The sequence below is a fragment of the Anabrus simplex genome, chromosome 5 (genome assembly GCF_040414725.1).
Source record: "Anabrus simplex isolate iqAnaSimp1 chromosome 5, ASM4041472v1, whole genome shotgun sequence".
NCBI classification, from domain to species: Eukaryota; Metazoa; Arthropoda; class Insecta; order Orthoptera; family Tettigoniidae; genus Anabrus; species Anabrus simplex.
The window spans coordinates 120,388,693-120,410,040 of record NC_090269.1 but is presented as its reverse complement, the minus strand read 5'-3'; the positions used below and the strand labels follow the sequence as shown (position 1 = coordinate 120,410,040).

The 21,348-nt window shown below is 39.2% G+C and overlaps 1 protein-coding gene across 1 annotated transcript; it reads left to right on the top strand.

Annotated features, from left to right (window-relative positions):
* The first annotated feature begins 4,599 nt into the window (after positions 1-4,599).
* On the top strand, positions 4,600-20,998 carry LOC136874679 (uncharacterized). Its single transcript, XM_067148318.2, has 3 exons — positions 4,600-4,754; positions 8,539-8,689; positions 20,776-20,998. The coding sequence occupies exons 1-3, from the start codon at positions 4,704-4,706 to the stop codon at positions 20,910-20,912; spliced, it is 339 nt and encodes a 112-aa protein (XP_067004419.2). The 5' UTR covers positions 4,600-4,703; the 3' UTR covers positions 20,913-20,998.
* The last annotated feature ends 350 nt before the right edge of the window (positions 20,999-21,348 follow it).

The window sequence follows — 21,348 nt, the reverse complement described above, 5'->3', positions numbered from 1 at the left end:
GCGGCCATCGCCTGAACTACTTTGCTCGCCCAGAAATGTGTCAGCTTGTCCAGGCCTTCTATTATAACGTAGGCAACGGTATGTTCCCTTCGATTTTCAAGGCTTTCAGATAGAGCAACACTAACGCTATCTGTAGGTGCTAACTATAGAACTATGACTTTCCTATAGCGAGATTTTCCGCCCAGTAGACAGACTTAACAGCGTCTCTTTTTTTTTCTCCCATTGGCTGGTATTTGATATTTGAATCTCAGTTATAACGGTGCTCTTATTGGGAACTATCTCAGGCATACTTTTACTGTAATTAATATGCATTTACTTTATTGTAAGACACGTTTAAAAATAAAATAATAATCAATTACAAAGTATAGCAAACTTACTTCTAATAAAACATGATAGCATGAAAACCCTTCAAGTACATGCAGTTTCTTGCCCACCAATATTCGTTACAGTATTATAACTCCAACAACTATTGGCTTACATTCTTAGTAATGAACTCCCGAGTGTGCACACGGAAACAACAAAATCGCTTTTCTTGATGCTGTCTATTCCGTTAAACACCAGTTTCTAGTGAACGCGCTATGAGTGCCTTGAAACGAATCAAAACGAATCAAAAATCGATGACCAACCAGAAACTCTACGTGGGAACTCTAGCAAGACGCCTGACTTAAAGACGAGAGTAATAGATATATTTGCTGAAATGAAAGGCAGGCGAATTGAACTCATTTACAATAACATTGTTTAAGGTAACGTACGAAAATCTATTTATTATTTCTCTTATTAAATCTACATAACAATGAGTTATAGTGCTATTTACTTTTTATTCTGAAAGTATTGTGTTATTTGACAACTCTCCGATGCCGAGTGCACGTAGGGTTCGAAATTGTTTCAGAGTCATTAATATATTATTGAATACAGATCAGTATGCGTCGAAATAAAAATTAAATATATAACTTATGATTAAAATAGTTTAAATAACACAAAAATCTGTTTACCCCCTTAATTAGTTCACGCTTCGCCACTGATAGCGATAAAGTTTAGATACAAAGGGTCGCACAATCATGCCAAAATATTAAACCCGTAACGGTTGGCGGCAATGTTAAACAGGCAGAACTGAAAATTACTGTTTATGTGGCTCAGCACTCCTCTATTAGAAGTGTTGTTAATTTGCGAGAACCTTTTTCACCGTTAGAGTGTTCCACCTCTTTACAAAGCATAGAGATTCATAGAACAAAATACACCATGTTTATTCAAATATTATAGGTCCTGTTCAAGAAGATTTGATTTGTTAAATAGGAAATTCTCCTTATTCTATTATTAATATTGATGGAAGTACCCATCTAACAACTCAAAAGTTGCTTTGCGTTATGTTATGATACTTTTTTGTTGTGCGTGTGTCATTCTCTCCATCTTTGTGCCGAAAAAGCTACGGTAATTAATCTTAACCTCGTCAACTGGAGTTTCTTATCGGGGAAACCCACAACTGGTTTTCCTACAGTCCTAAGTGACTACGTCATTACAAACAGCTGTTTAGAACAATGAATAACAGTTGCAACCCCAAAAAGATTCAAGGGCGTTGAGGCACTCGATGGATAGCGAGATTCTGGAACAATGGAAAGAATAGAAATTGCTATTTTCATCAGCCAGAACTAATAACAAATGTTTCATGGCTGAGCAACTTTACAACAATTATAATTGGACTGCTCTGAGTATAAATACCTTCTGGTGTTCCTCAAATCTGAGTTAAAAGCTATGCACAGGGTTAATATGATATTTCAAAGTGACCGAGTTGAAAAATAGAAAGCACTGGAGGATGTTTTATTACTCTTCAAATCTGTATTGAAAAAATTGTTGTTCCCAATCAGCTGGAAAAGCAGAATGTGGACCTTCCATACTTTGACTTTGAGAAGTACGGTACCTGATGTATACTTCAAGTATATGTTTAGGATATGATTCTGAATGTTTGGTGCAAACTCTGAAACCTAATGTACGAAAAAATGTTCATGGAAAAGGCGAGAAGTTCTTAAATGAATTGTGCAAGAGGAACAATAGAAAAGATTACCAGAAGACATAATACCGTAACTTTAGAGACGATGGCAGTAGGCTACTACATCCTTCTACAGCGACATCTCAGATGAAACCTGCAATAATTCAACTTGTTTCCAATTACAGTGACTGGGAGTAGGGCTATAGATCACCTTTTCTCAGGGTGGAACAGTCTCCAAAATAAACAATGGCACAACAAGTAGGCCCTACTTACTACAGCTTTCTGGACTTAGGTTCTTTAGGACAAAGATGCAGCTGGAAATGATCGTTTCTGTAATACTGGTTACTTTGCAGTTAGGCTGCTAACATTATCACTACCAAATGCCACAGTGCAGTGTGCATTTGCAGACTTTTCGATTAAAAAACAAATTTAGGAACAGGATAATTTTGAAACTAGCAACTAGATATTTTTTATTAGGGAAAACTCATTTTCAACCATCCTTCCTAGTGATGAAGAAAGTTGTATGTGTCCATGTATCGTCACAAAAATGTTGAACTAAGTGAAGAAGAAGCCGAGGTGCTGAAGGATCTCAGCAAATTTTGAGTCTTCTGCAGCATCATTCAGCTGGAATACAGGGAAGACAAACTTGCGATTATTTTTTCTCTGAAACAGTAGTTTGCGTCGTTTCTAATATTTGCTTGTATGTTTCCAATAATCCTTTTGAATACCATAGTATTTCTGTAGATATCTGAAAATGTGTTCAACCGTTGCCTACGAGATGTACAAGGCCGGGACATACTAATTTGTCGCTGAAAAAGCGGCCCGACCGTGTTCACGGTTTTGCCGCTAGATGTCAGGTTTCCGTTCTGTTCTTGGCGGACTTTAACATTGTGATATGCAGAGTAATTGTGATGCTGTGTTGATTTTGTGCAATTTATTGCGAATATTGTTTCTGTCGGTGAGTGTCTCTGAGGTTGAGAGGAAGGTGCACTGTTGTGTACCTCTCTGTATTTCGGATGACACTAGAAAAGCATGAAAATTGACGTTCCATAGTTTCCCTTCCGAGTGCGGTTTAAGGGAGAAATGGAAGCAAACTATTTCTAGGCAAGGTGATATAGTAGGATCTCTTTAGGTACCTAACAATTCTTCTCATAAAACAGATTTCAGTGTAAGCACATCAATCAAACTTCCTTCTGTTTTCATTGTGTATCCTGTTCACAAACAGGAAAATGTCAAACAAAGGAAGCATCCAGCTCCCCAAAATGATGTATTGCCATCAAAATTTAGTAAAAGTTCCGATTCAGATAACGATAAACATACCATATATTCATAGGTGAGCTACAAACGAAAAAGGAGCACAAGTCTCGTTTCTATATCAAGGAAACTCTACGAGTATCTCTGTTAAATCTAAAAAATATACGGATGAGAAAATTAAATATCAGATTGTAGAAAATCAGAAAAAAAGTTTTACGGTATCTGAACTTGGTCATTTAGAAGCTTTATTTCTGTTAGAACGAATTTAATTTTTTTCTTCTTTCTTCACCCGTTTACCCTCCAGGGTCGGTTTTTCCCTCGGACTAAGCGAGGGATCCCACCTCTACCGCCTCAAGGGCAGTGTCCTGGAGCTTCAGACTCTGAGTCGGGGGATACAACTGAGGAGGATGACCAGTACCTCGCCCAGGCAGCCTCACCTGCTATGCTGAACTGGGGTCTAGTGGAGGAATGGGAAGATCGGAAAGAACAGACAGGGAAGAGGGAAGGTAGCGGCCGTGGCCTTAAGTTAGGTAGCATCCCGGCATTTGACTGGAGGAGAAGTGGGAAACCACGGGAAACCACTTCGAGGATGGCTGAGGTGGGAATCGAACCCACCTCTACTCAGTTGACCTCCCGAGGCTAAGTGGACCCCGTTCCAGCCCTCGTACCACTTTTCAAATTTCGTGGCAGGGCCGGGAATCGAACCCGGACCTCCGGGGGTGACAGCTAATCACACTAACCACTACACCACAGAGGCGAACACAAATTTAATTTTACGGGAAGAAAAAAGAGAAATACGGTGAAACGACACTAAATATTTGCATAACGGGCATAAACATCGCTCACCAAACAGTGGCTTCAATAGGAATGTCAAAATATCAGATGTGCGGAGGATAAGATTGGATCGCTGATATTTGGTGAAAGGGCGATTAAACCCAAAGTTATTTATGACCGCAATCTCGATCCGCTTATCGGATACTCTGAGGCACAATTAAAGGAATCGCTAAAAAGTGACAAACTCGCTATCAGATTTCTCTGCTTCTTTCCTGAATTACTTATTTCGTTTAAGCATATTGTGAAGAAATACGTTGTAGAAAATAAGTCAAACAATTGCTCTTGGTCTATCTGTTTGCTGCCTTCTGAAATTACTAGTTTTAATGAATTTTTATAGTTTTTCGTATTCGAACGTGTTGCAATGAGCGGGCGAAACAGATCAGTAAAGAGAACTCTAGCGGCACTTGCCGGAGTATCTCGAGGATGAGTCTAGTGTGCTGTATTTCCCAGCCTTGTGTATCTCGTAGGCAACGGTTCAACCAATGGATGATGATTTTGATGACGATAATAATATAAATTATTTGGGAGTTACCCCTCATTCAGAGGGATTTTTGAAGTGATCTGGGAGGGGGAAGTTGGACATAGACGTTGGCATCACTAACTCTTATCGGATTATCAATTGTCACCCGAAATGGCGAACTACATACAGAGGCTGTCCGTAAATCAATTAAAACTTTTTAAGGTAGAGTATAAACCAGTGAATACCAAGTAGCAGTATTTTACCTACCTCACCACAAGTCTACTTCCTCCCGGTTTCGATTTAAAGCATGCCAAAATACCGTTGAATTTCGAAGAGAATTTTCCACTACGAATAGTGAATTCTTACAGTGGTCAAGTCTAAGAAATGCAGTAAAACCTGTGGGAAACTTCAATTACAGCAACGAATATAATTAGTACCGTAACTGGTAAAATGTGAGGGTTCCAGAAATACTACTCTCTATTATACGAATTAAAAATGAACAGAATGCTTAGAATTCTTCTAATTTAACAACAAAAACCATGCAGAAGTGTGCGAATACTGTAGAAGTTAAATTATAATACCATCCCAGGTTTAATCTTCAGTGCTGGGCTGAGTGGCTCAGACTGGCTTGTGCAACAAGCACGTTTTCCAACTGAGCTCCAGGTCACGAATAAACAGAAATTTCTGGAGTTTTGATGACTTTTTTTCTCTTTCCAATCTACTCATGATTAGTGACGGACAGAATTGAATATATAAAATGCACTGGAGAATTTTTGATAATCGATACGTACGAAACCATATTTTCGAGTTCAACATAACCTTTAAAAGTCCATGTAGGCTTAATTTATGAGATACAAGATTTCCAGACACTTACTACAAACAGTATACTGGTGACCAAATTACAAAGAAGGGATTTTGTATTGAAATTTACCTATGATAACAATGATACAAAACTAGAAAAGCAGCTGGAATTGACAAGATTTCTGGTGATATATTAAAGAATGTGTTGGGATATAGTGCCATATCTGGAGTATTTATTGTCGGGCTGAGTGGCTCAGATGGTTGAGACGCTGGCTTTCTGACTGTAATACCAGGTTCAGTCCTGGTTCATTCTGGTGGTATTTGAAGGTGCTCAAATACATCAGCCTCATGCCGTTAGATTTACATGACAAGAAAGATTTTGATAAATCAACATATCTTTTTTGATGAGATTCGATGTTTCTTGGCTATTTATGAACCCACAAAAGAGTCTTTATTATTTGATCACTAATGTCCACTTTCTTTACATTATTTATGTATTTATTTACTTTATTTACATACAACAAGGTTTAAAGGAACACCAATAATTTTTACATAAATGCGATGTGTTGTATGCTGCAACGTTATCGATTATTGTGTTTGTTTAGCTGTGCTTGTTGCAGTACTGACACATCACATTTATGTAAAAATTATTGGTATCCCTTCAAACTACACTTAACAACAAACTGACCAGCGAATATAGGCCGACTTAAATCAGTTGAAGATTGTGAAGACTACAAGTATGATGCACACAACAGAGTATAAACCTCCAATGATCCATCCCTTAATAATGATGTAGTTCTCAATTAACGAAAACACAACGGAAAAAATACTGTAACTTTAATCCTTTAACTTTCACTAATTTCATTTGAAACTCTGATGAATACAATAACAGTATTGGAAAAATCAAGAAACAAACAAGAATTACCCAAATCTTTTAATTTAATTGGCATATTTAATATGTCTTGGACACCAATATTATGTCATTAACATCTAGTCCATTAACGATACATTTTAATTGTCAAAAAATAATAATTTTTTTTACTTTTTGAGTAGTGATGACATTTTATCAATATTATGTAATTCATGTCTAGTCCATTAATGATACAATTTAATTGTCAATTTTACTTGTTTATTTTTTAAGCCCTGACAAAAAAAATTATTGTGTAAAACATTTTCAATGAACAAATAAGGTTTAATGTGAGACTCAACCTTGAGAAAATCGCACAAAAGATGGCTGAAGATGCTCTATACAATGAGCGAAACGTCTCAATTAACATTTGTATTTTAATGTCCATTTAGAGTCGAACATTTTATGTATTGAATTGAGTGGATAATAAAAATAAGAATTGTAAATACGAGGAAAGACTTACCGTTAATGAAAAATTGGGGTACAATTACAAACTTAGTTTCTTGAAAGACCAATGAATCAAAGAAGATAATTTTTGGTGTGTTTCGTTTGAATTGCAAGAAGTTCTGAACACAAAATTTGCTGATATTATGCTATTATAGTAGTCACAAAATTGTTGAGTACAACTTTACAGTATACAAAAACAACACGAGGGATGGATTTTGCTATAGCTGGAATGAAACAACGAAAAAGAGGTGCCAATTAAATGCAATGCACTTTTAAAAACAGCTGATGATCGCATCAAGATACAATCTCCCTAAACTGAGACAGCTGTCCGGGTCAGAACCGTAACAGGCAGCTGTTGGCTATGAGGTACACTTTCCTTCAAGAATCTCAAAATGTGAAAACTCGGAAACTGAGACATTTATTACCAGGCCATACTGTATGTTCGCAGACTCCATACACTCAACCATTGACACACTGTTGAAGAAAAAAATTGTATAGGCACCCTCTGGGATGGGCAGCAATAATAATAATAATACTTTATTAATGGTAATACCATTTTACATAACAGTAGAGAAGAATAGGGCCAAAACAAAACACACTAAAAAGAAAGTTCAATGGAGTATAAGTAGAAAAATATGTACAGATATATACACAGGTTATATTACAAGTAATCACAGGAAAGTAATAGTCAGTTCTGGAGATTATGTAAGTGATTTCTAAATTTTGACAATGAGAAGTTAAATATATCAATATCCACTTTGTTTAGAGATCTTGACATTCGTTCAATAGTCCTATGCCAATTTGTAGACAATGTATTCTTGAACCTTGTGCGTCTGTCTGGTACATGTACGCTAATTTTTGCAAGGAGTTGTGGACTCACTAAGGATTGAAGCAATTTAAAAATGAAGAGTGTATCCAATAATTCACGGCGTTGTGACAGGCAATGCAGATTTAAGGACTGTTGTAGGGATGTATAATCAACATTATCATATGAGAATCCTGCTCTAAATGAATATAAACGAAGAAATTTATGTTGTACTGAATCTAATCTATGGATAGAGGTCTGATGAGAAGGGTTCCAAACAGGTGTACAGTATTCTAGTATAGGGCGTACCATAAACACATACAGCAATCGATAGGTAGCTAAGTTTGAAAATTCTCTAGAATATCTAGTAATGCAACCCAATCTTTGAAATAGTTTCTTACAAATATTTTCAATATGTTCATTAAACAATAGGTTATAACTGAATAAAACACCAAGGTCTGGGTTTGAACCTCACTGTCGGCAGCCCTGAAGATGGTTTTCTGTGGTTTCCTATTTCCACATCAGGCAAATGCTGGGGCTGTACCTTAATTTATAAATTTTACAGAGACAATAACAATTCTGAAACCTCTGTGGCTCAGGGCGGCAGCACACGCCTGCCTCTCATCGCTGGGTTTCAGTTTCAGCAGACTGAAGAATCTAACAGTTATAAACTTAATGACATGATGAAGCTGCTGTAATATGATCTGAGAAATGTGTAATGCAGAAAAAATACATTTACAATTTAGGTACAAAAAAAAAATAGTTTCCATTTTATTTTAAAATATATTTCTATAAATAAACTTTGATTTATGCAATATTATGGTGTTTTCCTTCTTTAACACACATGGTTTGTATAAATTGTATTCTCAAGTAATCTAGCCGTAAAACTGGGCTTAATCCAAGCTTTCTCTGTTCCTTTAATACTATACCTATTCTGTGGCAATATGTATTTTAATGTTGATATTCTTGTTCATGTATGGTTATACTGGTGTTTTTAAAGAATACCTTATGAATTGTTGTGGAAGAAGAAATCTGAACTGTTACAGCCAGCCAATTTGCATCCTGGCTGTTGGTCCTTAATACGAAATTGTACGAGCCAAGAGAGTTCAAGCACAAAGCCGAAGCCATCTGCTCCTATCAGCTCTATACCTGATGTTCCTGGATTAAGTTCTGCTGTTGTAGCAGCAGCAACTGGAGGTAAATATACTCTTATTTCTGTATATTACTAACTTGTTAACTTGCTTATTGCTTGTCAGTACAGAATAGAGTTGTGAAGGTTGTAGTGTGTATCACTGCATTCTACGTCATGCCCTAAAGAGATGGAGAAATGTAGAGACTTCAAACTAACAAGGGAACAGATTTTGGTGTAAAATTTTAATCTGGTTGAAATTTAGTACACAATATTCCTACTGGGTGAGTTGACCATGCGGTTAGGGGCGTGCAGCTGTGAGCTTGCATCCGGGAGATAGTGTTGGCACTGTTGGCAACCCTTGAAGATGGCTTCCCATTTTCACACCAGGCAAATGCTGGGGCTGTACCTTAAGGCCACGGCCGCTTCCTTCCCAGTCCTAGGCCTTTCCTATCCCATCGTCACCATAAGACCTATCTGTGTCAGTGCAACGTAAAGCAAATAGCAAGAAAATAAATTTTTAAAAAAAGTTTTAAAATGACTTAGTGAAAACCACACAGGCCACTTTCAATTTTGAACGTCAATATTGAATGCTGAATACCTGCCGGGTGACGGTATTAGCAAGAAGGTGGGGAGAGGTAAAGCTGACGAATCCTAGCAGCATGGCTCGCGGCAACCAGGCAGCGACTTCCCGTGCCGTGTTGCATTCCCCATCTTCCACCTTCCCCTCATCCCTTTACTCTTATCAGTTCGGTAGGACTATGCAAAACAAACGTGATTTTTCAGATGAACAGGCCCCTAATTGTTCCGTCACCAAGCCATGTAAGTGTGACAATTTTATTTTGTGTGTTTTTTGATTTTACTGGCACAGACAACAATTAATTTAAAAATTTTAATTTTTACTCAGATTATTTACAGATGTCAGAAATTGACAACGATAATGTTCAGTTGGAACACCTTCCAAACTTTAATCCTTGGAATGTGGTAGTTTGTCTACAAAGCTGCTTTGCTCAAAGTGATCGCTATGAAAGCCAAATAACACCTGGTAAAAGAGAATTGGGTTTTGAACTGTACCATAAGTAAACATTTTCTTGTGCCAAAAGTAAAAAAAAAAAAAAAAAAAAAAAAAAAGTACATTTGCACCAAGACTGAATCGTGATCTTTGTTTACTGGCCTTATTGCAGAAAAGATTAATGATGTGTAGGTCACCATTAAACATGAGGAGACATTAGTTTTGCCCGACAATAACAATGTAATTAAAAATGATGAATTTGCAATATTCAACACAGAGTGAAAAAGATGCTACCACAACACCTGCAATTAGTATCACATACAAAAGGTGGTTGATTATTGGCTGAACAAAGGAGGGGGGAATGTCATTTAAAGTCGTCCAGCGCCAATTTAAAAAGCTACGATATCAGTTGGACCTTTCTAGATGGAAGCTACAAGTAGAATCAAGCGGCACAAAGGCTGAAAAACTGAGATTTTTCACCAAAGAAACATTTGAAGAATTTAAAAAGACGAGGTTGAACAACAAAAAAAGTCCATGGCGTACAAATTAGTAAATGGGCGCTGAAGAATGCTCGGCGTGTTCATGACGATACCTTCCATGCCTCAACTTTCTGGGTACAAAAGTTTAAAAATAAGTTCAATATTGGTTCCTGGAAAGCTACGAAATTTGTAACCAAAAGTTACACAGCCAATCAGCTTGACCTTGCGTTGAACGCAACAATTTTTGTGGGAAAGGGTATCCAGATCAATAAACACTCTCTCTCCAAAGTGCGTTTTTAACACAGACCAAAGCGGGTTTAACGAAGAGTTCCATGCTGGACATATGCTACATTTAAAGGGAGAGAAAAACATTTTCGCAGTAGCGCAACATTGAACTCATTAACACACAGCTATACAATTCAGCCTGTAATTTCTGCCAATGCAGAACTGTTACCTAAACTGTTAGTTCCGTGGTTTCCCATTTTCCCACCAGGCAAATGCTGGGGCTGTACCTTAATTAAGGCCACGGCCGCTTCCTTCCAACTCCTAGGCCTTTCCTATCCCATCGTCGCCATAAGACCTATCTGTGTCGGTGCGACGTAAAGCCCCTAGCAAAAAAAAAAAAAAAAAAACTGTTAGTTGTGTTAAAAGAAAAGGAGAATTTTGCCCTATTATTAAAAAAAGGTTTGTTTACAGCAGACAATTTATTTGTTTTGCCTTCACCGTCCGGGAAGTTAACTAAAAAGTTACTTCAAAAGTGGTTACAAGAGGTTTATTTTCAAAATGTACCAGACGACAGTGTTTAACTCTTGGATTCATAGACAGCACAAAGTGAAGCAAATATATTAGCATCAAAACCCACCAACAAAACATTTATTGTTAAAACTATTCCTCAGGGAACTACTGGAATTATTCAGCCGTTAGATGGGCTTGGTTTCCAGATATGGAAACAATTTGTTCGTTTTTCTAATGACCTGATTATATTATGCAATTTTGAAATTAATATTCATTTGCTTTAAAAACCCAATCATTGACTCACAACCATCTTCTCTGCGGTTTCGTAACGTGGATGTATAGTTGGTACAAATCCGGTTATGTTGAAACACAACCCGCTTGCTTTGTGAACCCCATTCAGTTTTGTTTCAAGGATGGTGCTATCTGAAATACTTGCGATAATTTTTGTGTACAAAAGAAAGTGTTGCGGTGCGTGTGGTGCAAGCAGTCTCATTGCATTTAGTACTTTTTTTGTAAACATCCTCCAATGCAAGGATTACAAAAAGTAAAAAACAAAAAACAAAAGGTCAGTTTATTTATTTACAGCATGGCCAAGTGCAAAACATCAGATCTAATCGAGAGGGTAGAAGAGTGAGGGGAAGTTTTATGTGGGGAATGCAACACAGCATAGCAAGTCGCTGCTTGGTTGCCGCAAGTCATTGCGTGCTGCTAGGATTCAAGGTCAGCTTTGCCCCTCCCCACCTCCTCGCTAATGCTGTCGCCCGGTAGGTTCCCAGCGTTCAGAATTGAAAGTGGCCTGTGCGATATTCACATTCTTATTAAACGTGCCGCAGCGAATTTGTAATAGAAGGCGTATTATTGGACAGTAAGTGCCGATAGGTAAAATGATGACTGTAATTGACTTGCTTAATTAGAGCTTCCATAATAATAATAATGCTACTACTACTGCTGCTACTGGTTTTTACGTTCTACTAACTAGTTTTTATGGTTTTCGGAGATGCCGAGGTGGCAGAATTTTGTTCCACAGGAGTTCTTTTACATTCTAGTGAATCAACTGACATGCGATTTACATATTTGAGCACCTTCAAATACCACCAAACTGAGCCGGATCAAACCTGTCAAATTGGGGTCAGAAGGCCAGTGCTTTATCGTTCGAGCTACTCAGCCGGGAATTACTTGGTGCTTAGAGCAAGTTGATCGTTCGGTTAGGGTCGCACAACTGTGAGCTTTCATTTGGGAGACAGTACGTTTGAATTCCACTGTCGGCAGCCCTGAAGATGGTTTTCCATGGTTTCCCATCTTCACACGAGGAAAATGGTGGGGATGTACCTTAACTAAGGTCACAACCACTTATTTCCTACTCCTAGCCCTTTTCTGTCCCATCGTCGCCATAAGACCTATCTGCGTGACATAAAGCCAATTGTAAAATGTCATCCTATTTAGGACAGTTATACAACTGTTGTGATCCATAGTTATAAACGTTGAGAAGTGTTTCTGGGAAGAACATTATTGATGGGTAGTCACTTATTATTATTATTGCATATGACGTAGCTCCACTGATTCATTCCAAAATTTATTCTTGTTGTAATAGCCTCAACACACTTTTAACTCTATGTATACCAATCAGATGAGGAAACAATTTGACGCAGCTGTTGCACAAGCAATTCGAGTGACATTACATTCAGCGTTGTCACGTGAACAAGTGAATAATACCAATATAATGGTCCGTTATTGGACATTATAAATTTTCCAGCTAACTCATTCTTGGTTGCCTCTGTTTCGCCCTCGTGTGCTAAGTTAGGCTCGTCAGTTGGGACTTAGCACACCACCCAAGACGCAAGGCTAGTGCATACTGTGGAGGCCAGTGCATAGGCTATTTGAAGCCACCAGCAGTGCCAATGCACTATGAGAGCTATGTCTCATTTCCAAAAATAGATGCCTGCCTGGCCATCAAATGATGTAGATGTTGATTCCCATAGGGAACCTAAAATATTTTTCCCGAATGAGTAATTTATAATACCAATATAATGGTCCGTTATTGGACATTATAAATTTTCCAGCACTGGATGTAGGCTCCACCTACTGCCCCACTGTCATTGCTGGTACGTTGTCGCTTGCTGTCCCTCAGTCATGGGACACTTGTAGAGCTAACATCACTGTATCCAATTGATCACATAATGGAAACATTTACTTTTTCAGAATTAGCTGATATTCACCTCGTTTACGGAACAGCAGGAGAATCTGCACATGCAGCGAGGGAGCTGTGTAGACAACGATTTCCAAACTGCTATATTCCCAATAGATGAACATTCGTCGCTGTGCACCAAAGGCTTTGCGACACAGGCTCGCTTCTTCCTCGGATTGAGGGTCATGGACCGCATCGTGATCCTGCAGAGCTTCGGCGGAAGGAAGAAATTTTATGACTTGTTGAAGAGAGACCGTCAATAAGCACAAGGAGACTGGACTGTTCACCGTACATTGCGTGAACAGCTATTGTACCCATACTACTACCAGAGAGTTCAGCATCTCCGAGAAGCGGATTACCTTACCAAGAGCTGAATTCTGTACTTGGTTCTTGCAACAGTTTGAAGGTAATGCAGACTTTCCGCATGATGTGTTGGTTACAGATGAGGCATCTTTTACCCATGACGGTATCATTAATTTTCACAATGCCCATACATGGGCAGAAGTAAACCCTCATGCCATTTTATAAATCTTTGGGCCGGGATATTGGGAGATCAACTTTTTGGACCGTTGGAGCTGCCTGCACGACTAACTGGCTTTAGTAACCTCCATTTTCTGCAGTCTTCTCTATCAGAGCTTCTGGATGACATTCCACTACAGATACGTCAGCAGATGTGGTTCATGCACGACGGGGCAACTCCTCATGTCAGTATGGACGTTCGTCTATTTCTAGATCACTGTTTCCCGAATCAGTGGGCTGGTCGGTATGATCCCTTCAGCTGGCCATCGTGGTCCCCCAATTTAAGTCCACTAGACTTTTATTTCTGGGGGCACCTCAAAGACCTGGTGTACCAAGAGGAAATTGCCTATGAAGCAACTCTACGACAACAAATCTGGGATGCCGTCACAACTGTGAGAGCTGACGTGGATGTGTGGAGGTGGGTGAGAGCTTCATGGTGTCACCACTAGGAAGCTTGTCATCGAGTTAACAGAAGTAATTTCGAGCATTTTCTATGAAGGAATAGAACAGTAACTTTGGACGTTCAAGTATTTGTTCGCCCGCCTCTGTGGTGTAGTGGTTAGTGTGATTAACTGCCATCCCCAGAAGCCCGGGTTCGATTCCCGGCTCTGCCACAAAATTTGAAAAGTGGTACGAGGGATGGAACCGGGTCCACTCAGCCTCGGGAGGTCATCTGAGTAAAGGGGGTTCAATTCCCACCTCAATCATCCTCAGAGTGGTTTTCCGTGGTTTCCCCACTTCTTCTCCAGGCAAATGCTGGGATAGTAGCTAACTTAAGGCCATGGCCACTTCTTTCCCGCTCCTAGCCCTTTCCTCTCCCTTCTTTGCCATAAAAACTGTCTGTAAACCTATCTAAAACCTATTTGTAAGTACATGTTCCACTAATCTTGGAGACATGTCCAGAATTACAAGATTAATAATTCGGACTTGTTGTCAGTTCACTACTTTCTTTAGTGTATGACCCATTGGAGACGTGAGGTGGCACTGGGCTTCTGACCAGGACCGGACGTCCTGTAGGCTTTGTGTTTGCGCTATGTAGTGCATTATAACAAAATGAAGAAATGGGGTCCGGGGTATTTCTGCATACGGTGAGTAGTTCTCCCAAAAATCCACGATAATGAAATCACTCAGTGGGAGGAAATTCGACAAAAGCACTAGACATGTGACGTGCTGGTTCGGTTATCTGCTGTTCCTAGTGACAGGGATGTGGTTAGACGGGTTCCCGGCCCCTCATTGAAACCGGACTAGAGGTATGTACTGCCTGCCTGACCTTCACCTGAATAACATCCGTCAGAGAGGCGAATTATCATCCGTACTAGTCGTACGCGACTTACACCAGTGTATGAAAACCATGGATACATGATATGCTGCTAGTGTATCGTGAGGCAGAACAGAATACGGGTCGCGCTTCAAGAAATCTATCAGGAAAGGTTTCCAAACAAACGGGTGCCGAATCCAGCAACGATACTTGCTGTAGTGCAGCATGTTTGCAATACAGGTTGTTACATCATACTATGAAAAGTGAGGGCCTGAACGGTCACGTGTAATCCTAGACGTGGAAGAAGACATCCTGACAATGGTAAACGATGATCCCAGGAGCCGTACGCGTAGTATAACACGTGCCGTTGGTGTACCAACTTGGACCATATGTAGGACATTGCATGAAGAGCGAATGCACCCTGACCACATTCAACGGGTGCAGTGTCTTTCACCAGCTGATTATCAATTTATTACCTTTTTTTTACAAGCTGATATACATCGTCGTGACACAGCTAGGTCTTACAGCGACGACACGACAGGAAAGGGCTAGGATCGGGAAGGAAGCAACCATGGCCTTAATTAAGATACAATCCCAGCATTTGCCTGTGTGAAAATGAGAAACCACACACAACTAACCAGGTATCCTAATTCCATTGCTCATCAGCGTAGGGGTTCGAACGCATTATATCCCGAAATACTGGATACTGGCCGAATTTTAGCGACTGCTGCTATCAAACTCGGTGATGATTTAACTCTTATAATGCCAGGTGGCCGATCTATCGGCCATGTGAGCTGCTGCTAAAAATGCCAGTGGCCGATCTGTTGGCCGTTTTTTTCTTTCGCCTATTCCTGTTGCACGATGGTAGCATAAGTAATACTGCTGGAAAGATTGAAGCTTTTACTCCCTGGAAATATTGATAATATGCAATATCAGTGAAGTTTTATGTGGAAGCTTTCTTTCGACGCATTGTATTTTTTTTTTTGTGTTAGCCCTGCACTCTGCCGCTTGTTACCTCACCCCCAGCAGTGTAAAGATGGATAAGTATATGAAAAATGATTAAAATATGCAATGTTTTAACATTAAATCATTCATTAGAGAATAATTGATCAACTGACAAGTGTTCGAAGGTGGAGGTTATTATGTATTTAACCTGCGTGTGTAAAATTTTGTAAATATTCTAAAAAAATACCGTCAGGAATTGCATAAAACATTAGATTTTTATTCAAAATTAGCTGAATAACCTCACAAAGGTATCATACCCATGATAAAAATATACTATACATGTAAAAGTTTGGTAAATTTTGAAATTTAAGTTTTTAAATAATAATAAAAAATGTGTACACTTTTACATGAAGAAAATGAAACTCTAATGTTGTTATATTCACATTCACATGTTCTCTATTCATCTGTGTGCTGTGGAAGAAAAGGACAGGGATTTACCTCCAAATTGTAAATAGGAGAATGTTTTTCCTCAGTGTGTGCATTTTCATTAAAATTGTCTTGGTATTCTTAGCGCAACCACTATGTAACAGCCTGGCACCAAAAGTGTTAAGAGTGGATTTCTGCTGCTGGTTAATTGATCAAGCGCACAATCCAGAATTTCTGTCAAGTGTATTAGTGACACATGAGCTAATTTTTACACAACAAGGAGTGTTTAATACATAGTTCGCTGGGCTGAGTGGCTCAGACGGTTAAGGCGCTGGCCTTCTAACCCCAACTTGGCAGGTCCGATCCTGGCTCAGTCCGGTGGTATTTGAAGGTGCTCAAATACGACAGCCTCGTGTCGGTAGATTTACTGGCACGTAAAAGAACTCCTGCAGGACTAAATTCCGGCACCTTGGCGTCTCCGAAGACCGTAAAAGTAGTTAGTGGGACGTAAAAGCAAATAGCATTATTAAAAATACATAGTTCAAAAAACTTAGGGGAACATGTTTTGTAACGTCTGGTATGTGAACGATAATTTGGTAGATGGAGTTCCAATGGTCGTACAGCATACCTTGAGACCTTAGCTACTCAGGATTTGTCAAATCGAAGTTGTCTCCATCTGTAGGCATAGCCATGCATTAAACTGTCAGATAACCCCTCAAAACAAAGTGAACAGTGGTGCGTCCATGTGTCGTTGTGAGGTACACAGACTACTGGGGTCATTTGAGCATGTACGTCAACCAGCACATCCCACGAGACATCTTAACGAGGTTCAAGTCGCAAGGGCCGTCACTTTGATCCAGGAAGGATGGACTTTTTGTCGTATTGCTGTAGATCTCAATGTCTCTCCGTCAGTTATTCACCGCTTGTGGAATCACTACAATGAGACAGGTCAATTCACAAGGAGGGTTGGACAAGGTCGTGGACGCATGACAACCCCACAGGATGACTGATATCTGACCATCTGTGCATTGTGGCATCGTTCAGCAACTGCCAGAGAACTGCAAGAAGACTTGAGGAGGGTCACTGGAGTCACGGTGTTTGACCAGACAGTACGAAACAGGTTAAGAGAAGTGTCCTTACGACCCAGACGTCCTGTTTGAGTGCCCCGTTTAATGCAGCAACATCGAGCAGCTTCTGTTTGCCCGTACCCACGTCAACTGGCACCCTTGCCAGTGGAGACCTGTGTTGTTCACAGACGAGTTCAGATTTCCCCTGACACAGTGTGATGGACATCAATGTGTGTGGAGACGCCGTGGTGAGCAGTATATGCATGTTGTCCAGGAAGGCGACCGATTCGGAGAAGGTTCTGTGATGGTGTGGGGTGGCATCAGTATTGATGGCCGTACAGATCTTGTTGTCCGTGGTAATCTTTCTGCTGCGGGGTACATCAAGCACATACTGCTACAGCATCTGTTGGTTGCTGCATACGGTGTTGGCCCTGAATTCGTACTCATGCACGACAATGCCAGGGCTCATGTAGCGTGCATCACCAGAACTGTCTTGTGAGAACTGGACATTCAAGAGATGGAATAGCCAGCAGTGAGTCACCTTAATCCCATTGAGCATGTGTGGGATAGACTTGACAGAAGTGTTCGTGGACTTCCTGTTCCACCACAGACTCTCCAAGACTTCGAACAGGCTCTCATTGAAGAATGGAACCTGATACGGCAACGTGACCTCCGTCGACATACGGAGCATGTCACGTAGGTGCCAAGCTGTGATAACGCAGGACATACACCATACTGAAGCTCTCCAACTGTGATAAAAATCCACCGTGGAGGACTGTTATCACTTTGTTTTTGCCCCTATTTGGACATTTCCGTTTGTGTTCTGAAAATGAACGCGAATCCATCGATGTTCTTTTGTATACTTCAGCAGTAAAGGATAAGTTGGTAATGTGCCTGGGTGTGAGGTATTGTTTTGTGGAGCATGGCATACGTTGAAAGACATGTTCCCCTAATTTTTTTTGAACTGTGTAAATACATAACTCACTCACGGGCTGTGGAACATCCCCACTTAGTAGGACAAGGCAACGCGCTCTTTTCTAGCTCTCAACTTTTGATATGGAACTTCAGTTATGAACTTGAAATGGTTGTTGTACATATTGTATATAATATTGTGTTCATCATATGCTAAATAAACAAACCCTATCATAAGAATGGTAAAGGCTCATTGACATGTTTTCTTTGCTTATGTTACACTAGCAGAAGTACCCGTTCTTCCCACGGGTTATCAGAAACTGGCTTTAGTTACTCATGCTATCGGTGTGAGCGACTTCATTACATATTTATATCATTGGTGTATTTGCTTAAGTACGTAGAAATTATTTGTCATGTTTGGAATTATAGTGTATCTTCTTCTTCTTTTCTTCATGGGGCCTCTAAATATTAGTTCCTAATTAGCATCGACCTCTAAAATCTTTTGTTATCATGTTTTTCCTTCATTCCCACCTAGATATACCTGCACCTTTCACAAAGCTTCAGGTTTAGTGTAAGTATACTTCCGCTAGATAGTACTACAAATATAAATATTATTGAATGTATTTGTTTGATCCGACATTTTGTAACTATTACAAATGATCAAGAAAATACGCAATGCATTAAAGAAACTACTATAATTATCGAGAATTATAAATCTCGGGGCTTGTCACTCATGTTGCACATCATATAATGAATCTGAGTACAAATATTGATAAATGTTTTCAAGACAATTGTCTACAGTATATAGGTTGTTTTCATGGTTACAATGATCGTAAAAGTGGACCAAAATATCAGCACTAATAACATCTGTGATCCTACTACTCCATTATTTGATAGAAAATACTTTTAACTATAGGTAACAGACTCCGCAAAATGCTGAAACCTAAGCCAGTGCGTAAAAACGGAGGCCCGTCGACAACCGCTGGTCGCTGTGCTACGGAGATCTCCAGGGCTATTATTTTTATACTTCACTCCCTTTCCATCCCCGCCGAAAGGAGTGTTATGAGCGTCTTACACAACAGTTTATTTTTTTCCAGGTAGTAAGTCATATGTGTATCAATTTTGGTTGGCAGCTATGCCCAAACTTACACACATAATCTAGCTGCTGTAGAATCCTGGAGCTGACGTTGCCATGGTTACGGCTGTTCGTTTCTTTATCCGATTCCTAGAGCAGGGGCAGTGTCGTTCCAACATCTCCATAACGGTTGGTTTTTGGGCCCGAAGGATTTACCGAGTTTTGTTCTTTGCGTCAAGGGCATAACGGTTGGTTTTAGGGCCCGAAGGATTTACCGAGTTTTGTTCTTGCGTCAAGGGGCTTAAAAGGAGCTTTGTCTCGTCCTTGTACGACAAATTCGATTTCGCCTATATTAGCCTATTACTTTAATATTTTTATATACTCCCACCCTTCGAATTGTTTTGAAAATAAAATTCAGCCCATGTTACTCACACTGGCAATGTAGCTTTCTATAGGTGAAGTAATTTTTAAAACTGGTTCAGCAGTTTTTTAGTCTATCCGTTACAAACAAATATACAAATTTTTCCTTTTTATAATATTAGTATAGAAGAATAGATTACATCCCTACACATGCGGTTGCCGTCAGGAAGGGCATCCAGCCGTGAAAAGGGTCAAATCCATTTGTGCGACACAGTTCGCACCCGCAACCCCACAGGTGTGGGTAAAGCGATAGAAGGAGAAGATACTCATTTTAAAAATTCACCTGCTTTTTATTCTTTTCACCCCCTTAAGGGGATTTTCCAAAAAAGTGTGTTCATTTTTAAAGGAGATTCCAAGTAGCAATTTTAAAGTCTGTAACATCTTCATTTTTTGAGATATATGTATCCTCATATAAATAATTCAACTCCTTCCTCACTTCTTTTCACCCCGTCCCCTTAAGTGGATTTTCTGAAAATGAATATTTGTGTTCTTTTATTTTTAAAGGAGATTCCAAATATCAATTTTCATGTCTGTAACATGTTAGGTTTCTTTGATTTATTGTAGATAATTTCGCTTCTGTAGAATCCTGGAGCTGACGTTGCCATGGTTATGGCAGTTCATTACTTTATCCGATTTCTAGAGCAAGGATAGTGTGATGCTAATATCTCCACAACGGTTGGTTTTAGAGCCTTAAAACATGGTTTTCGGGCCCATATGGCTTACCGAGTTTTGTTCTTTGCATCAAGAGGATTAAATTGAGCTTTGTCTCGTCCTTATACGATAAATTCAATATTTTGCCTATATTAGCCTATTATTTTTATATGTCTCCCCCGTGCCCCTCCACCTCAAATTGTTTTGAAAATAAAATACAGCCCATGTTACTCACTGGCAATGTAGATTTCTATAGGTGAAGTAATTTTTAAAATCGGTTCAGTAGTTTTTGAGCCTATTTGTTACAAACAAACAAATAAATTTTTCCTCTTTATAATATTAGTATAGATAAAGAAAGGTATGGTTAATCGTGGAAGTAAAACAAAATAAATGGTGTGATGTATAAATTTGATTAATTTTGTTACTTTTGAAATTGTTTGGTCTCATTAATTTTATTTTTGTATTTTCAGAAGTTGGTCCAGGTGCCTCAAAAACTGGTGACTACAAGAATCCAGAATACTTCCTGTACAATAATATGTCTTACTTTGAAGCAGAAATTGAAATGGCAAAGTACAGATTGCCTCAACCTTCAAGCAAGAAAAAGTAGCTTTTTTTTCAATAGTTCAATCAAATTTATTTGTTATAAAATAGAAAGTTTGTAAATAGCTCTGTGAAATATACATTTTCTTCATATCTCTGCATCTTTTTGAGTATCATTATAATGCTGTCTATTTTACTGTCTCTTCTACTGTAGCTGATTAGGAGCAAAGCTGACTTACTAGAAATTTGTCCTGAAAAAAGGCTTCTTAAGCATGGCAGTAAATCTACTGATATCACTCTCTTGCTTTTAAAATAATGTCAGAGTTATCTGTTCTAAGAGTGTTACCAACATGGTAATCACAGCATACCTTGTTCTAGCAGCTTTCAAGATTCCAGTTGAATGTAAATATCTAGGAAGGAGATAGAAATATACCGAAAGGAGGTGTGGGTATCAATATTAACTGGGGACATTTATGATGGAGTTCTCCGAGGAAGAGACTGAA